This window comes from Papio anubis, chromosome 12 (assembly GCF_008728515.1).
Source record: "Papio anubis isolate 15944 chromosome 12, Panubis1.0, whole genome shotgun sequence".
NCBI classification, from domain to species: Eukaryota; Metazoa; Chordata; class Mammalia; order Primates; family Cercopithecidae; genus Papio; species Papio anubis.
In genome coordinates, this window is record NC_044987.1 from 40917543 (window position 1) to 40944551 (window position 27009).

The 27009-nt window shown below is 47.5% G+C and overlaps 1 protein-coding gene across 9 annotated transcripts in view; it reads left to right on the forward strand.

Annotated features, from left to right (window-relative positions):
* The window catches only part of LOC110741266, a 202718-nt gene that overhangs the window by 156317 nt on the left and 19392 nt on the right, over nt 1–27009 (forward strand). For 5 of the 9 annotated variants that reach the window (XR_004177413.1, XM_031653036.1, XM_031653037.1 and 2 more), the window contains 2 exons: nt 2504–2574; nt 23656–24433. Coding sequence is in view for 2 of the 9 variants with exons in the window: in XM_031653044.1 (XP_031508904.1) it covers nt 2504–2509 (6 nt within the window). In the remaining 7 variants the exon portion in view is untranslated. Of the gene's footprint in view, nt 1–2503; nt 2575–23655; nt 24434–27009 lie in introns of those variants that run through there. The other 4 variants (XM_031653039.1, XM_031653040.1, XM_031653045.1 and 1 more) reach the window with 2 other exon arrangements.

The following is a 27009-nucleotide window of genomic DNA, read 5'->3' on the forward strand; positions in this document are numbered from 1 at the left end:
TTCCCCAGTGGAAATGTACAGTATGCACCATGTGCAGCAGGTCATGCACAAATTCAACAATACCCAAACCAGCTGTAGTTGGCTAAATGGTGGCCCCAAAGATGTGCTTAGATTAGAACATCCCTGGAACCTATAAATGTTAATTGGAAAAGGGGGCTTTGCAGATATGACTAAGTAAGGATCTTGAGATGAGATCATCCTGGATTATTTTGTAGGCCCTAAGTGCCATCACAGATATTCTTATAAGAGAGAAGCAGAGGGAGATTTGACACAGAAGAGAAGGCAGTGTGCCAAGAGGAGAAGGCATCTGTCAAGATGGAGGCAGAGGTCGGAATGATGTGGCCACAAGCCAGGGAATGCGAAGCCACCAAAAGCTGGAAGCAGTGAAGAACGAGTTCTCCCCTACAGCTTCCAGAGGGAGCATGGCATTGCCTATTCCTTCATTTCAGACTTCTGAGCTTCAGAACTAATACATTTCTTGTTTTAAGCCATCCAGTGATAATTATGGCAGCCTCAGGAAACTCGTATACTAGTCTGTGCCCTGTCCAGGACAGTTCCACTGTTTATGTGCTTGGCTCTGTAGCAATATCATATTGCTAGAAAAGCTTCTGAGCACTTACTCCCAATTTTTGTATTTATCTGGTCCTGACCCAGCAGCAGAGTTGGCACTGGTTTGCAGAACCCCTGTTGAGTACCACTGATCTAGTCTCCATCATTTTATGAATGAAGAAACTGAGGCCCAGTGAGAGGAAGTACTGTAGGTCTGGGACGTGCAGCAGGTGCCTCTGCTCCTTGGAATATTTAGACAGGGCCAGATCTGGGGAGAGCAGATAGCAGAGTTGCCCTTTGGAGGCCAGCTGGTGTCCCTGTCGCTGTTCTGTACCCTGTTCAGTGAAAGCTGATGCTTCAGTGAGCCTCTGGAGCAACAAGCTGCTCAGAAGGCCTAGAAACTGGGGCAAACTAGTAGAGCCTTTGCTGCAGCTACTGAGCCAACAGCAGCAGGCAAAGAACCCCGTCAAGGGTAGAGGTCATGGCCTGCTAATGACTTAATTTCCTGATGACTGCTTCAGTCTTTATAGACCCTCTGGCTCAGGTCATATTTATCCTCTGGAGCCCAATTTGAACTTTCCATATTTTCAGAATGGTAATTATCTCTTAGGGAATGGGGACTAGACTACATGCTGCTTTGATAAAGTCCAAACTCCTTTACTTGGCATTCATGACTCCTGAATAACCAACTCCCTTCCCCTTTCCAGTTCTGCGTCCCATCCCTCCCTTTTACCTACCTTAATCTCTGGACTTCACCAAAATCAGTGCTCCCTAGTAGAAGAGAGTACAAGATGTTAGGTTCTTAAATTCCCACAGTAGGTAAGTTCGTGATTGCCCAACTCAGGAACTAATGGAAAAATATGGCGAGGATAGAGGTTGGGCATCCATCTGTGAAGCTCTTGGGGGGATAAAAAAACAACAACTGTTTACATTTACTGCAAGAGAATATAAAGGCAGCACAGCAGCCAGTACCAACCACTAACATGAACAAAGTCATGTGAGACCACCTGGCCCAGTGGAGCAACCAGATGCCCATAGCCACATACATAAGCCAGGCAAGACCGGAAGAAAAAGCCCAAGCTGAACTCAGCACTGATTGCTGACCCACCACACCTTGAAATGAAATGTTTTTTCTTTTTTGAAACAAAACAAAATCACGGTAAACCAAGATTTATCTTTACATATATTAGTAATGATAGGCATTGTACCATTACTCAATTATATTTTGCTTGTTATGGACACTTTTTGGAGCCTCCCACCTTTTTATTTTCAATGAAACTCTTATTTATTTTGCTTTATGAGTAATACCCATATTAAAAGCCCCTTTCCCCCAGTATCTGGGCTTCCAACTTAATATTAAATGCCACTGAGGTTTTGAGTTAATTTGTTGGCTGTCCTTTGTGGCTCTCACACCTCTCTTCCTTTCCTCTCTGATGTTATGGGACAGTAGTTCAGATGCCTGGGTCACTTTCTCATCATCTTTTATTTTTCCCAAGGCTTTGGTTTAAAAGCCTCTGTTCCTTCACCTTCCACTTTCGTTTCTTTTTCTAGTCCCAAACCTGTATCCCTCATTTTTAAATCAGTGGTTTTTGATTGCAGGGAATAGCCATGCTCTCATGGCAGCTTAAGTTAGCAGTGAGTTTGTTGTAGTAATCCCAGGAATACAAGGAGCAAAGCTTGACTGCCTGCTGGAGTGGGAAGGCCCCTCTAACTCCACGCAGGGGCTGCGTGCTCCTGCCCGTCACACACATGCACGCATGTGCCAGTGTATCTGTCTCTGTCCCCTTCTGGAGCAGGACGGTGATAAGTGTCTATCCCTAAGCCAGTTGGGAGAGGGGGACCGTGTGACTGCCCTCTCAGCATGGGCTGAGGGGCTGGGGAGTCCCAAAAAAGGAGTCTGTGGAGGGATACCTTCCCAGCACCTATGATATCTTTTCTTCTAATTTCTCAACAGGAATAACTGAAGTCACCTGTACGGAAAATCAGTTTGCTGAAATTATTCAATCAACGATTCTTGAAGAAAAGGTAAACATTCTCTTGTAAGGGAAACTCGTTGTCTGGGGAGAGGTTACTGTCCCTGTCATTCCTCCCATATGCCCAGTTTTGTGTGTAATATTTTACCCCTTCTCTCTGCCTGGCCAAGTTCCTCTTCATCCCTGAAGATGTTTATCAAATGCCACCTTTGTCCTTTGGGGAAGATCTCCTCCAGGCTGCGGGTGATTTCTCCTGCTGTTGAACCCCCACGACACTTTCACCTTCCTGTGACGTTTGTGTTCTCGTTTGCCCTTCCCCTGATGGTCTCACCCTTCCTCTCCTGGCCGATCGGGTAGAGGTCCGTGACACACCCGCCATCATAGTACTTACCTCCACACTTTATTCTCGTTGCCTGTTTTTGTGTTTTCCCCAGTAAGCTCCTCGAGGGCGCATCTGAATTGTGCCTGGGACACAGTCGGTACTCCGTAAATGTTTCTCGAATGACTAATGTAGGAGCCTCCCCACAAGAGGCCTGCTCCTGTGTGGACCCACATCATACCCCCACCACACCTCCCTTACTGGGCCTGTACTAGAAATCATTCTTAAACACATTATGATCTTTGAGCATTCATCCGAAATTCCTGATCTTCTCCAGGTGTCCTTTGGCTATTGATGAAATGAAGCTAATAGCAAAGCTTTGGTATCTGATTCTTTTTTTTCACATTCGATTTTGGGCCCACGTTAAGAGCAGGAATCCAGAAGTGGAGAGGAAGGTGACAGGCAGAGCTGGATGCCAGTGGTCCCTGGAGCACAGCTCCCCAGCTCGCTTCCACCCCTTGTGGCGGGTGTGAGTGGGGGTTGCGTGTGGTGGGGTTTAGGTCTCGCTGTGGTTGTGGCCCCTCCTGTCTGCTGCACCAGTGGACCACCTTCTCCATCTGTGCCATGCTCTCGACTGCTTCACTCAATGACTTTGTGTCTTAATCCACCTCCCTGCCCCCAGCCTTTGTCTTTTAAATGAACAAGTCAGCAGGTTCCTCTTCTCAAACTGTTTACTGTAACAGCTAAAGATCCCAGAAAAGTTTCTTGTTAATTTTATGAGTTTATGCATCATAGCCAGAGGGACAAAGCATAGATCGTGGGTGTTCCCAGAGACACAAATTTCCAGAGATTGTTTTCCATATTCATTTGCACATTGTTGTCTGGATTGGACATGTGTATTGGGCTTCAGTGTGAGGCTTTTAATGTGTATATCCTGTTATCAATAAAAAAATTATCTAAGCGGTTGAATCCTGTGAGACTTCGCGAGTGTGTGCAAATCAAGTATACTTGACTTTTCAACCTCTTCTTTCAATGTAACTTTTATACAAAATAAATAATCAATTGACAGTTCTCAAAAAAAAAAAAATCAGTGTAGTTGGTCACCATCATCTTGGAAGACTTGACTCAGCCCTTTCTGCCTGTAACAGTAACCAGCAATTGTCTCTCACATTGGTAGAGTGCTTTCTCTTTTGCAAGGTGCTTTGACACACATCGACAGATTTGCTTTTCCCGCCAGTCCTGGGAAGCAGGCAGAGGCGAGTGGTAACCTCTCATTTGCAAAGTCAGGAAGTAAGCTCAGAAGTTCGATGTCTGGCATAACGTCATGAGCTGATGTGAATGGGGTTCAGTTTTTCCCACCCCATCTCATCTTGGTCCCTCTCCTTTGGAAGCCGTGGCAAACTAATAGTGTCACAAAACCGTCTCTTCCCCACCCTCAATGTTCCTTTGAGGGAGGGGAGTCTTGACCTTCTGTTGAGAGTCTGACCCTGGTGCTCCCTCCACCCTCAGCCAGGCAGCTCTCTTGAAAAAGCAGGTATGTTCCTCCTGAGACCTTCCAGTCAGTCTTGAAAGTTTTGTTTTTGTTAAGGCTAATTTAAATACAAGAAATTTAATTAGTTTACATGAATGCTGTATCGTCTTACTCTGAGTAAACTGGAAGACACTAACAGGTTTGATCAGCTTAATTCAGCTGTATCTGATGATGTTCTTTCCCTTTCTTCTCTTTTAAATAATTGCAAATGGTTTCTATCAATCAAGGCAGCAGAGCACAGTGCTTTATTGCCATGTGGAATTGTTTAGTTAACTGTGATTTTTAAAAAATGGCTCAACTTTTAATGAAAGAGCGGATTGTCAAGTGACTTTTTGATTTGTTCTTTGATGGGGAAATGGGAAAATAGAACCATCATAATAAAAAACCAGCTTCTATTCTAGAAGAGAGGCTATTACCTTAAGAGCAGGATATGATTTCAGTGAATTGTTGTTTTCCTAAAACAGGCCACTGTCTCTCGTCTTTTTATTTTGAGACCTTCCTCTGATACTCTTTTAGATTAACATTTTCCTATGGGAAACTGTAACCTGGAATCCCCCAAACAGGTTGGTACTCCCCATAGTGTAAGCACTGGGGCCCAAGACCAGATACCAGTACCCTTTTACTGGGAATCCGAAACATCAATATCGAGAAATCTGCAAGCCTATTGTGATGCTTGTAATCAAAGGAAACATCAGGCTTCACATTTTACTTACAGTTGTGGCATGATGCAAGCACCATTTTACTGTTAAGGTTATTGTTTTCTTAACCCCAAAGCTGGATCTTCATTAGTGAAGATCCTCATAGAACTACCCACATGGGGTAGCCTCTATGGGGTCCCAGGTGGGGTCCCAGGTGCTCCTTAGTGGTTGTGCCCACCTTGAATTGGCACAGTGGCAGGACCTCCGAGCACCATGAGAGGATGGACAGGGGTCACCTCTGAGGCTGGTCCGAGGACTCCTCTGTGTTCTGTAGCATTCTTACACCCTTTTCACACTTAGCAAACTTGATATCTCATGGGCACCTCAAGCTTACTGTGTCCAGATTTTAACTCTTGGTCTGCTTCTACCATAGTCCCTTTCTAGGCCTCCTCCCTTCCCTCATCTTATTAAGGTGCATAGTTGTTAACTCACTTTGTCAAGCCAGAAACTGGGAGTTCATCTGTTAATACTCGTCTTTTTCTTCCTCCAAATCACCAAGTCCTAATGCTGCCTCTCCTAAAGTGGATATTGAGTTCATCCATGGCCTTCCTGTATCCACCCCCAAGTCCAAGCCAACATCATCCTTTGCCAGGTGACTGCCAAAGCCTTTTAACTGGCTGCCCTGCCTGCTTCTCTTTTTCTTCTGTTCCTGTCATCACTTTGGACCCAATGCAATCTTTAAAAATTCTTGTCAAATCATTTCACTGCCTTGCTTGAAACCTGTTGGTGACCTCATCCTGCACTTGATGAAACACATAAGCCCAGTGCAGCTCGTGGAGAGGACTGCTCTGTCTGGGCCCCAGGCCTGGCTTCAGAGGCACAGCATTGTTGGCACCACGTTGTTATAGCTTGTGAGACACTCCGCTTCACTCTTGGCTTCCTTGGAAGATTGCAGTGACTTCAGTTTTCCAGACGCAATAAAATATCTCAAGCTCTCAAAGGTGTACTTAGAATGAATATTGTGTTCTGGGAAATGGAACAAGGGGTGATTTGTTCCTCCAGACACCAGAATAACAATTCCTAGAACACAGAGGTGGACCACTATTTCATTTGGAACCTTAATAAGTTAATAGCCAATAAGTAATCAACTGAAATTGCAATACTCCTTGCTACTCCCCAAGCAACCTCCCCACCCTCCACGCACATATTTTGACAGAAAAATGTGCAGCAGCATTTTAGCTCAGGAAATCTTGAATGAAACTTGGTTCTAGGTTGGTACAAGAAAAGACTGGCATTCTAGTATACAAGGGAGAAAGAAAGCTAAATATTAGCATACAGCTTTCCTTTTTAAATATGTTTCTCCTATCTTGAAGCCGATTTGTTTTCCTTAGTCTTGAGCTTTACTCCTGTGTGTGTGTGTGCGTGTGCAGCCATGCACACACCTGTAAAGCACGTACCTGAATTTCATCTTAGGCATGATACTCTCCATTCTCAGGCCTTCCCCAAGGTAATTAATGGTAATACTGACATTCCAGCTGGATGTTTGGTACACTGTGGCCTCAAGACAACTTTTCTATGATCTCGAAATTGAAATGTTTTAAGATACGAGTTTGGTGGGTCCCCCTGATGAGTTACAGCAAAGATTGTAATGGGAATACTAGCAAAGGTGATTTTAATAGTGTCATGAGCGTTGTGATAGAGTTTATTACCCAGAGTCATGGGAACACAGAGATGGCCCCTCACTCACCCTGGGGAGTGGAAAGTCATGTGACCCTTGAGATGGGTCTTGAAAGAGATGCCAAGTACCAAGTGCTTATTACTTTTTTGCCAAGCAGAAGGAAGGCTTGGGAGAACAGGGGTGCAAAGGGCATTTCAGACAGCTGCATGGAGAAAGGCCTGGGAGGTCAGCTAGAGCGTGGCATGCCAGAGAACCCCAAGGAGGGTTGCTGCTGCAGTGGAGGGCATGGTGGGGTGGGAGTTGAGCGCAAAAGGTGGGCAGGAGCCAGATCATGCAGGTCCTTCCTTGGGGACCAGGTTAAGCAAGGGATTTGGATTTTGTTCTAAAGGCAGTGGAATGCCACTGTAGAATTAAATACTAGGGAGTTACTGGATCGGGTTTGTTTTTTGCAATAGGGATTCTGTAGGCATGGTCTGTACTAAGACTTCTCCTGAAAGTCAGTGATCTGATTCAGATATGCAACTCCTTTTATTAGTTCTAATGGGTGTGAAACTTAAAATTCCACAGACTTGCACGTTTTAGGTGTGACTGTAGGCCGGATGTTGCTAAGTGACTGACGTGTGATTGGTGTTTAGTGCCCTGCTGGAGTTTCTGGATGATTGTACTGCCCTGAGTTGCCATGCTCAGCAGTGGGGCATTCCAGCTGCCTGCTGGGTACGGACACAGGCAGTTGGATTCCTGCTGGTTTGGAAATGGCACTCTGACAGTGCAGCGTCAGTGAAGTCTTGAATTTGTGAGAGCAACTGAAAAGTTGCTGGGAATCTAGAGGTCTAATTCTACTGTTAACTTGGCTTTCTCATTATTTGGTTAACATGATTTGGTCGGTTGTTAACCCTGCACTATGAAGCGATGCATATTTATGCTAGGAACATGTTTTGGCTTCAAAGTTTATGATAACTAGACTTTAAAACAGGTATGAAGTTTAGATGCATCATCTGTATCCCTTTGCAAAAGATATCTCTGTCTCCCACATTTGCTTGTCTGATGATTCTTCAGTGTTATTACCATGTTATTTTTTGCTGCTAAGGGGAAAATATGTGGGATGAGCAAGGGTGGCATCCCTTGCCCTGCCTCCATGGGCAGTGGTTCTGAAAGGACTCAGGGGTGTTTGCATTACTTAAGGCTTGAGAAAGCAGTAAGGCGAAGGCAGAGAAATGGTGGAGGAGGCTATCACAATTTCCTCAACAACAAAGATGAGGGCTGTGGGGAAGGAGAGAGGGGCATGTTTGAGAGATGTTTAGGATAAGGGAGAACAGTCTGATGTAGGGAATGACAGAGAGGAGTGGTGTCTAGGAGATCCCCAAACTTCTGGCTTGGGCAGCATTGATGAGAGGGACAGTCTTGTATCACCCAGCAAGTATATAAAGCAGGCCACGATGAGGAGGCTTGGGAGTGGGCAAGAGTACAGCTTGTTCTCCCACTGTGTGCAGACAGAACAGCCATGCATGACGTGTCGTCAGAGGTCAGGGTTGGGCTCGGCACAGAGGCGTTGAAAGCCAGGTCCTATCTGTACCCTGTTTTGTTGTCAGTGGGGAACCCATGAACACATTCTAGTTAGAGGACTAAGATCAGACATGGGTTTCTGTGAAATCATTCCCTGGAAATTGAGTTACCGGGAGGCTAGAGGCAGGGAGGCATCTGGGTAGAGTTGCTGAGGACTCAGTGATGGCAGGGAGAACATACAGGCATGGGTATGCATGCAGTGTCTGCAGCCTCTATTTTATTTGGGGATGGGTTGGGATACGGATTCTAGAGTCAACACAGAAGGGAATGAGCAGCCCTTAGTAAGCTATTAACCAGGAGCAGGTGGGGGCAGCAAGGGGAAGATGGAGTAGAAGGTGACCAGGAGTGCTCTCCTCTGTTCTGGTGCCCAGGCTTGCCTTAGTTAACAGTGGCCCCACGGTGGCCTGAGTGGACCTAAGGCTGGAGCTGGTCTGACCCTTGCTGACCTGGAGGCTTCTGTGCATTCTGCAGTTGGGCCAATGGCAAGATCAATAAACCTTGTCTTCAGTGCTCAGAAGCCTTCTTTTTCTGTGCCATTTGCCAAAACCATTCTCATTGACTGGTAAATCAGCTTAAGGTTCAGCAAAAAGGAGGACATTTAAGTTAAAGATCAAATATTTATCACTTTGTTAGTGACAAATGCAACTTCAGCAGCTCAAGTTCATTTTCTAATGGGGTGATTCCCTTTCTCCTACCCTGAAATAGACTCTTAGGAGACCCTGGAGAACTTTGACACACCGCTATGTAAGTATTTGATAGCAGCTTAGCTTACTGCCTTTCTTTTGCAAAATATTTGAATTTTGTCAGGAATCAAAGGTCTGCAGTGAAGCACACACGGTAAGCATTGAGATGTGCACAGTGTGTTTGCAGAATCCCTTTTGGACTGGCCGTCTCAGCTGCTCGGCTAGTCCCCTTGCTCACCATACATCAACCCTCTCTGCTCTGGTCACCCTGGCCTCTTACTACCCCTTAAAACCTTCATGCTGCTCCTGCCTTGTGGCCTTTGCCCTCCATGCCCTTCCCTGGCACGCTCTTCTTTGAGGTCTCCTTGGGGCTTGCTCCAGCCTTTCCTGCAGGCCTCTGCTCTCCAGTCAGAGGCAGTCCCTCGTGATGCTCTCTCTGTTAAATCACATCCCCCACCTGGTCACCTTACACTCTTTTGTCTTGCTTCATAGCACTTTGTTCCTTGACATATTACACTTTTTTTTTGTTTATTTTTTATCTCCATCAGTTGGAATGTGAGTTCCATGAGACCAGGAACTTTGTTTTCATTATTCTGTCCTGCTACCAGGACATTACCTAGCACATCGAGTCTGCCTTGTATTTGGTGAATCAGTGAATGATCATATGGACCGGTCAGTCAATCAGTTTGTGTATTCACAACAGTTAATCAGCATGTGGCATGTGGTAGGTGCTCAGGAAGTATTTGAAAGAATGAATTGGTGAGTGAGTGAATGAATCTGTGCATGGTTAGTCGCCAACACTGGTGCTCAGCAACTATTAGCTGGATAAGTGAATGGATGCTGGAGCTTACTCGCCTGTCTCTGGGGCTAGTCCCCAGCTTCTTTACTGGGGGAAGGCCTGGATGCACAACCTTTGGTGTGTGCTGTTGTTGTTCCTGTTTGATAAATTCAGTTAGTCCCCTCACTCTTTCCGTTTGTCTGCCATCAGCCAGGCTCTGTAATTAACTTACTGTAATTTAGCTGAGAGGTGAATTTTTCATTTTAAAGATGTTATAAACAGCTGGTGCTTGTGGCATCTTGGTTGTTGATGAAGTTCATGCCTAAAAGAACATGAGGGCTGTGTTACGTGTCCAGGAGAGAGGGGACTGTTAGCCTACACCTGGCCACAAAAACATGGGGACAGTCTGGCAAGTTCTGGCAAAGTTGTTTTTCTCTAGTTCCAGTGCACTGACGTGCCAGCATGGGGGCCAAGGATCAGGGTCAATGTGGTCATCTTCCTCACGGGTCACATTTAACCCAAAGATTTAGGAGAAATAACATTTTAAAATTTTACAACAAATGCTGATATTTGTTAGAGGAGAATTCAATATCGCTTAGTAGTTAAGAGCAGGCTGTGGAACCAGACTGCCTAGGTTTGGCTCTGTCTCACCACTTACTTGCCTGGTGGTCCTGAGCAAGTTACATAGTCTCAAAACTCATTTCTCACTTCTAAGGTGGGAGCCTGTGATGCAGTAGAGCCAACAGCATGGGGATGTCAGGGATCAGTGAGAGCCACGGAAGGCTTTATCACAGTGTGTGCACATCGTAAGTAAACAACAAGGGGGATGTTACATGTGATCACTTGACGTTTTAAGATAACAGAAGAGCCAAATGAAATTTTATTCTTACCCTGGCCATGCCTTAGACATGGCCTCCAGGGATGGGCATTCATTTCCTTCTGCATATTTCAGATGGGCAAGTTAGGAGAAGCACTGCCTTAACAAAACCTAGTGCACACCACTGGATGGCTTGCATGCTTTCTCAAGAATTCTTCCCCAGCCTTGCCTTGGAGTTGAGCTGCCATTAAGGAAGTGATGAATTAGCCATGCTTACTTTTAGTACCTGCTGTTTTAAAGTACCTAATTGAATAGCAAATGAAGTTGAGGGAACCTACAGATTTGGATAAAGAACTGCCAAGGAATGACGGTATATAGAGGAGCTTGTAACTTGTCTGAGCATTTTCACACAGATTGCTTGCATTTCATTCTTATAACCACCTATTCATTAAGGTAGAGAAGACTGTCAGAATGGAAAGAGATTTCAGTAATTCTTGGGTCCATCTCTTTGATCTGATTTCTGAAGTCCCTTCTTCAGCATCCTATTCATCTTTCAGACTCTGCTTGGTTTCTCCAGGAGATAGAGCATTTTCTGCCCCAAAGGCAGTTCAATCTGGGTCCCCGTAACGTCTACACATTGGTTTAGGTTCTTTTAGAGCCGCAGCTAAATCTAGCCCTTCTTCAACCTGTAATTTATCCCCTTTTAATGTACAGACCTCTGGAGCTAGTGTTTCCACAACCTCACCTGGCCACTTAACCATTGTGATTTAACCATTAAATATATGAAGTCTGCAAGAGGCAGCCTTGACTGGCAGGTCGACTTAGTCCAGTGGACTTCAGCTGCAGGTCTCAACTCATTGATTGATGGCGAAATCTCTTTTGTGGATTGCAACCAGCATTTTTTTTTTAATGAAATGAAGTATCAGACTATATAAACATACATATTTTCTCAAACTCTGATTTCAGTTCGTGTTGCATGTGCTGCTGTTACATTCTTTCTGCACATGATAAGCATTTCAAAAGCCATTGTTTTGGACCCTCTTACAGGAATTTCAAGTTACTTCATTTTTATTTAGTTATCATCTTTGTCCTTTTAATGGTTGACTTGGCTTCATGTCAGCTAGTTAAAGACATAGTTGCTGTGTTTCAGGTCGCTGGTGGCTATTAATTTAACTCTGATTCCTCTGTAAAGAAGGGCATGTCCTGGCTGGCCAGGGTTAAATAACAAGATCTGTTCAAAAGCTCTGCTTCCTCATTTTTCCTTACTCCACCTTCAGTGAGAGGAGCTGGTTGTGAGCACCTAGAGGATTTCATGCAATCTTAGGGCCTGTCCTTAAAAGGCAGCCTTTCCTCAAGGCAGGAGGAGCCTACTTTGCTGCTGGCTCTGGGAAGGAGCTTTTGAGGACAAACCTGCACTTACATGGGCTGCTTTGGTCTCTAGACTGCCCCGAGCCTGAAAGTATTCTCACAAACAAGAGAGGCACCTTATCACAACTTGGTGTGAAGGATGTGACAATACCTCTAACTGGAAAGGGAGGGATGTGGCTTAGTTGAAAGAACAAATTTGTGAGTCCAGCATTGTTTTCTGGTCCTGAACTCTCTGCATAGGGGATGGAGGGGGAGACGGGTGTGGGGGGACAGGTGAGGGACAGCTGTGGAGAGAGGGGGCTCCTTGGACACAAGACTTAAGCTCTTTGAACAATGGTCGGATTTCAGGCTCAGGGCCTATGCCAGGGATTTTTCTTTTGTAATCTCATGTCATCTTCACGTTGTCTTTCTCTTACTTTGTCGTACTGGCCTGATGAAACACCATCCTGGTTAAATTGAACCTCCTACTTTTTCTGTGCCTACACCTGCGCGGTTGGTGCCATCCTGACTTGCCTGCTTCAAGCTGTGTGGCCCGCGACTGCAGTGGGCCCCGAGGCGGTGGCGGGTGCACGCCACTCCCATTCAGTCATTGCCTCCTGGGACAGCTGTTTGTGGCTTCTTTCTCTTCAGACTTCCAACATCTCCCTCCTCTCCCTGCCTCCTAAGCGGATGCTCTTCTTCCAGGAATTATTTTTCCCGCATAATTATTTTGTCATTATTCCTTATGATGATGATGATGACAGCTAATGCTTATATTATACCTACTATGTACCAGTCACTATTCTTGTATATCAGTTTTCTATGTCCAATGATTAGCCCCATTTTTCAGGTGAGAAATCTGAGGCACAGAAAGATTAAGTAACCTGGCTGAGGTTGCGGGGCCAATAAACGGCAGAACTAGGATTTCAGGCCGGCACTGCCTCCGAGTCTTCCCGGTGCTCTTGTTTACTGCAGTCTGGAGAAGAGTTGCCCTCTCCGCCTTCCGTCTGCCTGCTGCCACCCTCCCTCAGACTTACTCCGATCTTGCCCCTGACCTCTTCACCAAAACTGCTCTGCAAGCCATGGAGGACCTGCGTGTGGCCAGACCAGATGACCAGCTCCCCCTTCCTCAGGACACCTTCTTCATTTGCCTTCCAAGCCACCATCTTCTTCCTGGTTTTCTTCTTCACTCCCTTTTCAGTCTTTTCCTGCTTCCTCTTCAACTCCCCCAAGGTCTAGACTTTGGATTGCTCCAGGGCTCAGTTCCCTGCTCTGCGCACACTCTGCTTCCGGCTTTAAGGGCCCACGGCTCCCAGGGTCCTGTGGCCAGCCCGTTCTCCCTGCACTGCAGGCCCATGCCTCCAGCTGCCTTTTCGTGCCTCTACTAGGGATGGCTGATAGATTGTCAAACTCCAGCTCTCCCCACCCACCTCACACCCGCCTTGCAACTTCCCACCTCCCTCAATGGCAATTCCATTCTTCCAGTTGCGCAGGCCCGAGAACCTTCAGTCTGTTTGCTTTTTTTCACACTCCATTTCCAGTCTCGGTAAATTGTGTGGCTTTGCCTTCGAAGTGCAGACCACTTTGCACCACATCTACCTCTATCCTGTACCATCCTATCCTGTACCATCTACCCCTATCCTGTACCATCTACCCCTATCCTGTACCATCTACCCTTATCCTGTACCATCTACCCTTATCCTGTACCATCTACCCCTATCCTGTACCATCTACCCCTATCCTGTACCATCTACCCTTATCCTGTACCATCAGGTTTTACCTGAATAATTCATTAGCATCTTCACTGATTTCCTTGCCTTAGCCCTTTCATTGACTGCAGTCAGTTGTCCACAGAGTTCTTTTTTTTTTTTTTTTTTTGAGACGGAGTCTCGCTCTGTAGCCCAGGCTGGAGTGCAGTGGCCGGATCTCAGCTCACTGCAAGCTCCGCCTCCCGGGTTCAAGCCATTCTCCGGCCTCAGCCTCCCGAGTAGCTGGGACTACAGGCGCCGCCACCTCGCCCGGCTAGTTTTTTGTATTTCTTAGTAGAGACGGGGTTTCACCGTGTTAGCCAGGATGGTCTCGATCTCCTGACCTCGTGATCCGCCCGTCTCGGCCTCCCAAAGTGCTGGGATTACAGGCTTGAGCCACCGCGCCCGGCCACAGAGTTCTTTTAAAATGTAAGCAGCACCCTCCTGTGGCCCCATCTCGCCCTCTGCTGCTCCCTCTCTGACCCCTCAGCTCTCCCTTTGCTTTCTCCGGACTTGTGGCCCCTGTGTGCTTCTCAGATGTGCAAGTGATGCCCCGCCTGAGGGTCTGTGCATGGATCCTGCCCTGCCTGGAAGATCTTCCCAGGAATCTGCACAGATCCCTTCAAGTCTCTGGCCCAGTATCACTTTCTCATGAAGCCTTCCCTGCTCAGTTACTCTAAATTTGCAGCCTCTGCGCCTCCAGCAGCACACAGCATCATCTGACACATGCTCTATCCATTTGTTAGTTGTCTGTCTCTCCACATTCCCTGTGAATGAAGACAGCTTCATTACCTGAAGGCAACATTTTTGCTTGTTTTGTTCATAGCTGCATCCTCAACATTGTCCCCTGACATACAGGGTATGCTTTAAAAATATTTGAATGCTAGGTACTTTTATCTTTGTTTGACAATATAGTAATTGAGGGTCTTAAGAAGTTAAGTTACTTGCCCAGGATCACAGACCCTAGAATTGCCAGGATGGGACTGAAACCCTGACATGCACTTAACTTACCATGTGCTGCTTTTTCTTGTTAACTAAGGACAATAATACATAACACAGTTACTTCGAGGATGAAATGAATAATGCACAGAAAAGCACTTTATTAATCCAAGTGTGCCAAAAAAATGTAACTTATCTAATTTATTGAGAACGCTAGCTTTCATGTCTCTGTCATTCGGCAGCCCACTCAGAGATTCTTTTGTGTTTCTGGATTTTTATTTGGGAGTAGCCACTGCTGCTGCCACTGCTGCCAAATAACATTTTCTTCTTTTTTCTGCCGTTGGTGTGAGAAGTGTGTGTGTGTGTGTGTGTGTGTATCTATCTTTTATCTGTCTGTAACTATTGTGGTCCCTCCTCCCCTCATACACCCACTGGCCTTCAGGTCAAGAGCTTTCCTGACCCCTGTGGCCTGTCGGCAGCAGGGAGCAGTGGAGCTGGCACCTGTGTGGCTGTCATTATTGGTTCATGTATATGTTCCTGGGGCAGACACTTATGTTATCAGCAGGTGCTTTGCGGGTGTCAGGAGTCCCATCTTGCACAATTCTCCTGGCAGCCTGTCTGTCCCCTACCCCCACTCTGCAGCTGCCTGGAGTGAAGTGATCACAGGCCCATTATGGCTAAATACCAGGGACATAAAATGAAGCAAGCGCACTTGATGAACTGCAGAGCTGCTGCTCTCAAGTGCAGAATTTATGTCTCCCTGAACCCAGGGCAGCTTCCCTGGGCTTATAGCATAAAGCATAGAGCAGTTTGGCCCTTCTAATGCCTCATGTTGTAATAATGACACAGCTACAGGAAGAGATGGTAAAGCTTTCCCCATCTATCCCCTTCTTGTGTTGTTTATTCATTTGTGTTCCTGATTTTGAAGTGGGAGAAACATGCAGCCACTTCTTAGGGAGCACCGTAAACTGTTTTTTCTGAAGACAGGAGAGCTTTGACACTTTAGAAAAGGAGAACAGCATTGAGAATGTCTAGTGGTTGGATGTCTGGGCCTGGTTACTGTTCTCACGTGGGTTGTACAGTGGGATGTAATTGTACAAGGACTTAGCATGGACTCCAGATCTGGTCAAGCTATTCTCGGCAGGCACCCCTTCAACAGCCTGTGACATCCTTGGCTCCCTCCATGCTGTTGACCCTGGGCAGTGTGGGGGTGGGTGGAGAGAGTTGCACTTTTCCTGGGGGCCTTTAGAGCAGCCTGGCCCACACTGAAAACTCAAGCAGGATGTGGTGCATCTTTTAACCCAGAACGACTGCCCAGCCGGCATGTAGCGGCACCTTCCAGGCATCAGGGTTAGCCTGATTGTAAGCAACAGACTTTACCTGCTGCCAAATGAGACACACCCGGAGGGCCTGTGTTCCTCTCACAACCCTCCCTGTGTCCTCAGCTTCCAGAGCTGACAAGCAGGAACCAGGCATAGACTCTTGATCTGTGTCCCATTGGTCCACATGCCTTGTAGGGGATAGCCTGGCGTCCCCTGCAGAAGCAGCTGCGTGGAGTGGGAGGAACATAGTTTCTGAGCCAGAAAAAGCTTGATTGGAATCCCAGCTGCACTATTGACTTTCTAACTCCCTGGGGCCTGCTCTAAGCCTCAGTTCCCTTGTCTGCAAAATGGGGATGAAGTCTGCTGTGAGGCTTGCGTGTTTGTGGAGGACTTTAGTGCAGTCGCTTGATAGGTATTGAGCAATCAGGAAGCAGTAACTGCTGTTCTTATTTGTGGGGGCGTTGGAAGGCACTGTGGGGTCACACAAATGGGTGGACTTTGGAATCAGGTCTGAGTTCAAATCCTCATTCAGTAGGTCATTCATTAAATACTTAACGAGTACTTATTGCAGGTTTTATAGTGGAGTTGAGATTGTGCTTGTTCCCAGCAGTCTTTGATGTTGGGTAACAGCATACTTTACTGAATCTCAGTTTCATCATTTAAATGGGGGTAAAAATACCAATCTTGTATGATTGTGGTGGGAATGAAATAAGTATTTATAAATGGCAGCTAGCTAGTTTATTATTACAGAATTTTCTATTCTAACTCAATGGTTAGTTGCCTAAGATGAACTGCTTGTCTTAAAATATTCCAACTTTGATATTCAGTCCAGCAGATGTTTGTTGAGCACCTGTTATATAAAAGGCATCATGCCAGCCCAGGAGAATATTCTTACCAGCAAGGCACATTTGCAGTCCCCCAAGAAGTGGAGACGTCAGAGGCCCAGCCAGCTAGGCAGTAGCTGCCAGTCAGTGCTGCAGTAAAGGTATAAACCAAGTCCTGAGATAGATAGCACCGAGGAGGAAGCTGTTGTTTCTGCGTGGGGGAGCTGGCGAAGGCCATGTGTGATGGTTGTCTAAAGATGAGAGACTGCACAGGCAGGTGACAGTGCGAGGGAAAAGGGCATTCCAGCAGAGATGTTCCATCAGCAAAGGCGTGGAGCTGAGAGCCCACAGGGAGGCTCAGGTGTGGTGGTAATAGTGGGTCATTTGGGTGTAGAGAGGCTGGAAAGAGTGAATGGGGCTGGGCTGTGAAGGCTTAGGGAGTTCTCAGCCTTGTGGGCTGAGCCTATGATGTGGAAGGCTTACAGGAGGGCAGGGTGAGCCCCTGACTGCATGGGGCAAGCTGTCCGATAAAAGTATAATGCTAGCTATTCATGGAATTTAAAACTTTTCTAGTAGCCACATTAAAACAGAAAAAAGAAAACAGGTGGAATCGATTTTAATAATAGATTTCATTTAACCCAGTATATTCAAAACATTATTTCAACATGTAATCAGCATAAATAACTTTTAATGAGCTATTTGGCATTCTTTCTTTTGGTACTAAGCCTTCAAAATCTTGTGTGTATTTTATACCACAGCACAGCTGAATTTGGACCACAGCCATATGGCTGATGTTCAACACATTGCCGGTGGCTGCTGCATTGGCCGCACAGGGTTAGCGGGTCTGGGGTGATGAGAGTTGAAAGTGATCTTCCTTGTCCTAGACCTTCCCCTGAGAGCCTGAACCAGCCTTCTCCCATCAAACCTTTAAACAGACCTGCCCAACAGCTAATTGGCAACTCAGGGAAAAGAGAAAACCTGGGGAATTTTGTCATCCATGGGTTTTATGGTGCAAAAAAAAAAAAAAAAAGTAGAATTCCCTGGTGTTTCCCAGATTCATGTACATCTCCAAGGGACAGACCTCACTGGACAGCAAGTTACTGTGTACCATTTATTGAGCCTCTGGTATGGCCTGTTCATCCACTACATACTTCAGGTAATACATTATTTCTAATTTTTCGATGTCTACAAAACAGGTTTCTCACCCATTTTACAGAGGAGGAGAGTCGGGACATGAGAGATTTAGTCCCTTGTCCAAGATCGTTTAACCCGATGAGGCAGAGCTAAGGCACAAACCTGATTTCGAACCTGTGTTCCTACCTTTCCCTAATAGGATCTAACACTCTGTGTACATTATAATCTCCAAATCGGAGAAAAGTGCATATAAGAAGTTAGCATGTGTGCATACGTGCATATCTACATACACAGAAGTAGGAAAAGATGGGAAAGTTACAATCACAGAAAAAAAATCACAAACAGTTCTGTGCTGAAGAATGCGTCCCCGCTTTCCTCCTCTCTGCCTCTGGTCTCCTGCCCACACATCCTGGGGACCATTTGGAATGTCCCCATACCGACCGGTTGCCGTGGGTGTGTGCTGGTGGGGGGGTAGGGGTGTAGCAGGTAGAGTTTCATTAGAATCAGTAGAACTCAGGCGTTTGTGAAGTTTCCGTTTCCCTGGTTAGGGAAGCTAGAGGCCGTGGGGCACTGGCATTTGAGAAGCTGGAGGTTGCAGCTTCCATCCTGCCTGAGCTGCTTGCTGGGCAGAAGCCAGGCTGAGCAGGCTGAGATGTGAGCTTCATTTATTTCTCTCTGCAAGGGGCTGCTGAACCATGATGGGGGCACAAAGTGGGTGAAGGGCGGGAAGACAAGTGCGGTGCACCCAGGAAGGTGGGGACTGTCCAGGCTTCAGAGTCACAGATGTGGGTTTGACCTTTGACTCTGCCAGTCCTTTCTTTTGTGTCAGTGGCAGGGCCTTGGATTCCTCATTGTGAAACTGGAGCAGTCATTTTAGGCAGAGCTCTTTCCAGTGTAATGGACAGAGACCCTTGGAGCCAGTCAAAGTTGAAAGAGGTCTTCATCACATACAGAGACACATCGGAGTACCCTGAGGACAGAAGCCTGTGTAGAGCTGGCCTCCCAGGGGACTGGACTTCTCTTGTGGCCTCTCAGGAGTGCTCCCTCCACCCCCAGGCCTCTCTCCTGCCTGCCTTCCCTGGTGACTACATCTATGTGATTGTCTAACTTCAGTGTCCCTTCATGTCTCTTAGATTCTTGAAGTAGAGGCCAATTGGCCCAGCTTCTCCTCTAGGCAAGCCTACATTTCAGAGGTCCTAGCAGATGTGATTGAGCCAGCCCTGGCCCAGGAGGCTGCCCAGTGTAGCCCCTCGGCCCAGAGCCATGGTGAGGCAGTCCTCAGCCCAGAGGGAGGCAGGCAGGCATGGACAGTGTTCTGTGGTGGCCTTTTCACCCTCCAAAGGTGATTACTTCTTGATTTCTCTTTCCCCGAGCCTGCCTCCCAACTTCCCAGACTTTAAGCTGAAACCTCCGATTTCGTTGAAAATAAACAGAAGCCTTTAGTCCCCCAACCTCACAGTACGGAGCCACCCCCACCCCCGGTGCCATCTCCCTACCCTCCTCTTGTTGAGTTCGAAGGGTCCTTTGCCTCTCAAAGGCAGGTCTGTCCATTCGGCTTCCCGTCTTGCTCCTACAGAGACCTCTTCTTTTTTCAGTGTCAGGGTTTTCTCCCATTCTATTAGATCCCTCAAACATCATTCTCTGGTTTCTCTTATTATTTAAAGAAAAACCCTTTTGGCCACACACACTCTTCCCACAGAACTTTGAAGCAGTTGGCGGCCCTGGTGCTGTTTGGCGCGCTGGCATGCAGACCCGTCATCACAAGCTACCGGAAGACAGGGGGTCTTGCAGCAGAGTGTCAGCCAGCTCTGCACTGAGCACGTGCCACTGACAGTTTTTCCTTGGCCAAATGTTCCCGAGCAAGGAAGCAGTGTGTTCGCTTATGTTCTGGCACAAGTGCCTCTGTCTTCTGACAGTTGACCTTCTTGACTGTCTTGGTTCCCACAATGGCACGTTCTCTTTTTCCTCACTCCTGTTCTCTGAGTACCCCCTTGCTCTTCCCCTTCCTGCCCGCTCTTCCACTTCCTACCCTGTAGCTGTCAGGGTGCCTTGGGGCTCAGTCCTGGGCCCTTTCTCTGCCGGCCTTGGACATGATCTCTCTTAATCCAATAGTTGATGACTTCCAAATACAGATCCTCAGCCCAGACCCAGCTCCTGACTCATTTATCCTATTGTCTCCTTGATATTATTTCCACGACGATCTCTAAGAAGCATCCTCACACGCAGAGAGGTACCCACAGAGCACTCAATGCGCTTCTTGAGCCCACCCTTCCCCAGTGCCCACTCCTCCCCATGCCCCTTCTTGCTTCTCAGGAGACAGAATCACCACCCATGCCACCTATGCGGTGGTTCAGGCTCCAGACCTTGGATTTATTCTTGTGTCCCCCTTTCCCTTATTTGCCATGTCCAGTCAGTCACTGGGGCCTGTCCCTTATACCTTCAGAACATAACTCCATCCTCCTCTTTGTCACCGCTGACCCACCCCGTGTCCAAGCCACCACCAGCTCCCCAGCCCCTAGACTGCTTCAGAGCCTCCCTTTGCGTTCCCTCACAATCCACTCCCCACTGACCAGCCAGAGGGAGCTTTTCAGCACCTGCGCCTCCCTGCTGGAAAGCCCTTCAGCGCCTGCTGCTGTTCTTGGAATAATCTTGCCATGGCCTGCAGTACCTCTGCTTCTCCCTCCCCTCCCCTCCCCTCCCTGGAGTCCCCTCCTGCCCTCGCCACCTCGCCACCTTGTTCCTCTCACTCCTCGGTAAGCCATGCCCTGCCTGGCTCAGGCCACTCTGCCCTCTGCCTGGTGCTCTTCCCAGCTTTTTTCCTGGCTGGTCCCTTTTCACCAAAGGGTCCCCTCCCCAGTTGTTATCTCAGAGATGCTTTCCCTTGCTGCCCCAGGTCACAGGTGAGTGAGAGCAGAGACGCTGCTTCTCCTGAAGCCTGATGAAGTAGGCAGGATTCAGATGGGCATGTTTGCCTTTTAAATCCTGACCAGACCGCCCCGGCCCCAGTAGCTTGAGGCTTTTTTCCATGCCTCCAAGAACTTCTGAATGCACCTTACAAATGTTGAGGACTGGTCATCGTGGAGGCTGGGGCCTTTGAATGTCAGCTGCACTTATGGGGGCGGATGCAGACAGCAGCCTGAAGTGCAGGAGGGAAGTCAGGCCCAGCACTGCTAGCCAGACAGCCAGGGCTCAGCTAGCCCCAGGCCCGGGGTGCCACCTGCCAGTCCTGTGAGGAATTTGGGAGAGACAGCAGCGGGCTCTGACAGGCCATTATCTTCACAAGGAAATGGCCATGAATCAGAGTGCTGCTGATGGCTTGTTTCATTTTAAATAATTTTTTTGAGGCCGTATCAGAGGGAATGGGCTGCCGTTTGCAGCTTTGAACAGGAATGCTGTCCATTGCTGTTAGAAGCCATGGGATATTTACAAACTGGGTGACTGTTGGCGTTTTTCCTCTTTGCTCCTTGGTTTCCTGCCTTCCGTGGTGGGGATAATAAATGCTGTCTGTCTGACACAGGGCCGTTGGGGTGCATTCCAGGTGTCGGTATGTCGGCTAGCATGAATTCAGTGCCCGCTCTGTGCCGAGCCCTGAGTTATACAGCTTCCTATTCCATCCTCACCACGGTCCCGCGAAGGTGGGCACCACTCAAGGCTGCAGTCTGGCTTAGAGGAGCTCAGTGCACCCGTCCCTGGGCCGCCCACGGGTATGGGTGGAGATGTCTCAGCCCACCTGTACCGCGTCCCTATGGGTGGGCAGAGCTCTGCGTACAGATGCATTTGCTTTCCAGATTCTCACAGTCATCCTTTAAAACAAGCTGTTCTCATTGTTCAGATGATGGCATGGAGGCCTAGTGGAGTTAAGTGACTTGCTCAAAGCCATTTAGCCTGTAAGTGATACGTCCTGGATTTGAAGGCAAGTCAGTCTGGAAGTCCTTTGGAAGACCTGAAAAGGAGAATTGGTAAAGCCAGGGGTTCCTGTACCTTTCAGGCCTTAAGAAAGTAATAGTAGGTTTTTTGTTTTTGTTTTTTGTTTTTGTTTTTTTCCCTCTCTCTGTTCCTAATTTCATGAAGGAAATTATACATTTGCCCAAATGGCACTTCCCTTAATATTTCCTGAACCTTAATGTTTGCTCTTGATTGGCATTATGCCATCCTAGCACAATAATATTTGTCATCTCATACCTTAGGAAACTCTGCCTGATTTTGAATGATACAACAAAGATTTTGGGATCTAAATGGAATGAGAGGAATGGTAAGAGATTAAGGATCCCTCATAAAAAAAAAAACAGGATGGTATCAATAAGACCTTTCCCAACTCTGAGTCCACATTCTGCCACCTCGGTCACTTAGATGGAGATGTCATCTTCCTCCTCAAGATGATGACAGGCCACCCACTACCCTGGGACAAAACAGGGCAGACAGTATAGAGCATAGGTCCCTCTGCTAGAGGAACATTGGTATACAGCACTCTTCTGCTTCCAAGAACCCCTCACTCCGTGCTACTCGCCCAGGATATTGTAATGGACATCTGCCTTTGATATATCCCTGCCTGATTCCTAACCCCACTCCTTCACTGTGTTTGGAAAGTACTCTTCCCGCTGTACAAATTGGAAGGCTAGGCTGTGGGCGTATGGACCTGGGCTTGTCTAGTCACACATGCATGAGAGCTGGTGATGCAGAAAGCTGGGGGGTGGGGAGTTCATCTGGAGACCGTGCCAGCAGCCACGTCTAGTTTTTGGGGGTGGTCATGGTGGCTGGGCACCTCCTGCTCCAGTGCCCGTGTCGAGTGCTGACAGGTGGTGATGCAGGCTCTGGCATCCTCACACTGGGAGTGTGAGTTGGGATCCACTTATAGCAGCACAGCATAATGTCCTGCCCATTATCTGAGCCTGGTTCTTTGGCTTTTCTGGGAATCAATGAGATGCCAAAGGCCTTTAAGTAAACTCCTCAATTTAAATCAGCCAAAGTCTTTTTCATCTGCTTAAAGCTAAGAAGCTGACTATTACAGAGATGTTCCTCTGTAGTTAGCCAAACATTTGTATTCATTCCTCAGGCCCCTGAAAGTTCTACTTCACCTGTTAGGACCCTCCACGGGCCACAGAATTCACAGGAGAATCCCAGCTTTAGTGGGTGGCAGGACTGTGGGCTCAGCCATCTCCCTTCATTATTATTGTGACCCAGGTTTCCATCATGCCTCCCAGACTGTAACCTCTGTGGGGACACAACTGAGTCCTTCATCTCTATCCTCAGCTCCTTGAGCAATGCTTGGCACACAGTAGGTGCTCAGGAAGGTTTGAATGAATGGGCCAAGGAACCAACAAAGAGATGAGAGAAGTTGGTGCCTGTGGGCTCTCTGCAGCCTTAATGAGGCTGGCCTGGCTTGGGCAGGAAGGGGGCCACATGCCTGGAGACTGCAGACTGCCTGCAGTTCCATGCTGGAGATGGGCTGGGGAGATCATGGAACTTAGAGCAGGAGAGCAAGTAGCTAGAGCCATGAAAGGGACAGCCACTCCTCTGAGTGGAGGCAGCGTAGTTGGTACTTCCCAATCCTTTCACCTCATGGCACGTACAGAACACAGTATTATTTGTCTGGTACCCAGGGGTTTGTCCAGCTGGTGCTGGAGCAAAGGCCCCTCTCACAGCACACCGGTGACCCAGTGCCCACTGCTTAGAGCGCTGATCCCAAGGGAACTTAGAGACCGGTGTGGCCTCTTAGCCCTTTGTCATGTAAGTTGCAGGTGTTTTTCCTAGTTGTGTATTTGCCTTTATGATTTATTTTTTCTTCCACTTGGTTTATTCTTGACCATCACAGTTCTTTCTACAGGAGGTTCCAGCCTTGACAGGAAGAGTGTGGCCCTTCCTGGAATCCCTCTGGACACACCCTCCTAGCTTCCTCTAGGAAAGATGCGGCAGCTCAAAGGGAAGCCCAAGAAGGAGACCTCCAAGGACAAGAAGGAGCGGAAGCAAGCCATGCAGGAGGCCCGGCAGCAGATCACCACAGTGGTGCTGCCCACGCTGGCCGTGGTCGTGCTCTTGATCGTGGTGTTTGTGTACGTGGCCACGCGCCCCACCATCACCGAGTGAGCCCCGCAGCCAGCCGCGGACCCCATCGGCAGGGAGAGGAGGCGCGGGAGGGGGACGCAAACAAAAAATGGCTTTCATATTCAGAGATGTTCATGTTGCTGAGCTGTAAGCTGGAGCACCCTGTCTTCTCTGGTCTTTGACTTGATTAAAGTATCTCCGCTTTTCTTGGGAGGGAATAGGGGATGTTTTATCAGTGAATGTGCCATACACCTTATGGTCCACTTCATGTGCCTTTCAGACTTCAAAGCGCGCGCGCGCGTGTGTGTTTCTTTTTCTCTCCTAAAAATCAATAAGTAGCTCCACCTGAAGAGGTGCGGAACCTCCGGGTCGGGAAGCAGCTGGAATCCGCACTCACCTCATTCCCATTGTTTGGATCATGCCTCTTTCCAACATGTGTCACAATCTCCAAAGGGACTGTATTTCTTCTCTGTGCTTAATGTGATTTGAAATATGTTGAATCAAAGTGAAATATTTATTTTTTGAATAAAGGAGATAATAGCCTTAAACTGGATGCTTATCATGTTTTGCCAGTTGCTGTCTGTGAGTCTCCCCCTGCCCAGGGGTCTGCCCCTCTTCCCTCCCCTTCCCTTTCTCCTGTGGCTCTCTCCACCTTCCCCAGCACTCCCTCTGCTCATCATTTCTGAGTAAAATTATGCTTTTTGACTGACAATTTTAAGATGGAGAGGGACAGAAAGGGTGCATTAATTGGCTTGCTTTAGAAAGTGAGAGTTCTAATTAGACTGTGACCACAGATGCTTTTTACACCAGTTAGGTTTTCCTACTTTAACTTGGTATGTTTGTGCAAACAGCAATGCGGAGTGGTCCTGGAAGTAAAGGTCAGGCTTGGTTTTGTTCTTAGCTGAAAGGATGCAAATTGTTGGCATTCCAGCTGAGTTTTCAATGCAAATTGGCTGGAATGGTTGCCTCATTTTATTCTAACAGCACTGCTCATGCGGTCCCGGTTCCTGATGGAGCAGCCTCTCTTTGGAAGTCAGATTCATGGTGACTGTTCTGAGGATTTCTGTTCTCCTGTCATTGCTGATTATGGAGATTTGTGGGGAGAGAAGCGCTTTTCCTAATCCCCGTGGCTGTGCGACTCGCTCATTGATGGCAGAGGCTGTTAGTGGAGATTTGGGGCCTCTTGGAGTGAGTCTCTCAGGAAGATGAAGCAGCTATTAAAAGGAAGGACTTCCCTGGCTGATGCCTGGAGAGCCTGGACTCCACAGGCCGACAGAGCTCTGCGGCCCTACTCTGTCAGCTGGTCTCAGAGAGACCCGGTGCCTCCTCATACTTACTTTAAGGGCCAATGGCCCTGGAAAGCGATTCGCTAAAATACTTAACAAATTCAGAGGCCGCTAGCATCACGTTCCTCTGAGGTTTCTGTTTTCCTCCCCTTTATTTGGTTCTGTTACAAACTTCAATGCTTGCTGGTCTGAGAAAGACTGCAGGCCACTGTCCCAAGGACTTTCTCATTCAGGGGCTGGAGGGAGGGGGAAGGCATCTGCAGCCATCCCTGCTCACAGTGGCCGCTGTGCGGCTGGCGAGTCCCCTTCCAGGGGGGCAGATGCTGTGAGGATGGAGCAAGGACAGCCCATTCTCTCCAGCAGAAAGACCACAGTCTGCATGTCTTGCAATTACCTGATCGGCATTTAGTTCTCAGTCTGCCACTCAGAATTGTGGATTACTTAATCCCACTGAACCTCAGTTTCTCTATCCGTAAAGAACTGGTAAAGTCACTTTTAGGAAGGTGAACTCTCTAGTAGAAAATGTGGCTTTTAGAACAAACCTGGGTTTTGATGCAGATTTTGCTGCTGAAATTCCTGAGTCCACTTAGAGGTTATCTTGCCTCATAGGATTGTGGGGAGGGTTAAGTTGAAATAGTGTATTTGTAAAGCCAAGTCTAGTGCCTGGGGCTTAGTTACTCATACTTACTGTGTAAACAATAGTAGCTTGATATTTTACATGTATTTATTTCTCACACAGCCTCATGAGGTAGGTACGATTATTACTCAATCTTACACATGAGGAAGCTGAGGGCAGGCCAGGGAACCTGTCCATGTGACACAGCTAGTGAGTGGAGGAGCTCTGGTTTGTTTATTCTTAAGCTTGTGTTACAGTGCGTTTTAGACATACGCAAAACTAGATGCAGCATGCCTCAGGTCCCTGTTGACCATTCTTCAGCAAACCCCACTACCTGGCTGCTCCTGCCTGTCCATCTGCTCTGCCCCCACATCCAGACACCCTCATATGCACACATGCCTTAGACTGTTTGGGGCAAAACAGGAGATGGGATTTTAAACCCAGGCAGCCTGGCTCCAGAGTCTATGCTCTTCTTCATCATTAAAATCTGTTGCCTTTCAGTAAATTATTTTTCTACTCCCCTGGTCTAAAGAAACCTTGCCTGCCCAGGGTATTTGAACAGCCCTCACCTGGTCATGGTGAACAGCCTTTGATGCCATCTTTAGACAAATGGGCTGTGAGTTTGGCCTGCCTTGTGGGCACTAACTCCACCCAGCCTCTGGTCTGTTGCTCAGCGAAAGAGGAGCTTCACCTGGTAGCGATAAGAGAAATAATCTTTTCCATGGGCTCCTTACTTAAAACATTTCAGTGTTCTTGCTTAGGAAATTTTGTGTATGATGTGAAAAGAATATAATCTTGGGGAAACAGACATATCTGAATTCTACCTCTGCCATTTTCTAGCTGAATGACCTTACTCAGGGCCCATGACCTGCGCCGCACTTGCCCCACGTCTGTGAAGTAAGGTTTAATTTCTAGGGGATGTTGGGAGGATATATTGAAATATGAAAATGGCATACTTTGTGCCTAGTACATTATGGAGGCCCCATAAATGGCCATTCCCTTTTCATCAGTGTGTTCAAAAACTCAGAATATAAATGAAGGCCTGCTCCCCAAGGCTCTACTGGCCAAATAGACATGGCACACACAGTGTGATAGATCCTTTAGGTGCTTGTGGCTCTATCTTCACCACTGTTTTCCTCTTTATTGTCCATCAGGAGGCCTAGTTGGTTTGAACTGGACCTTCAGAAGGCAGCTACTAGACAGGCTTGGTGAAGGCAGGCTG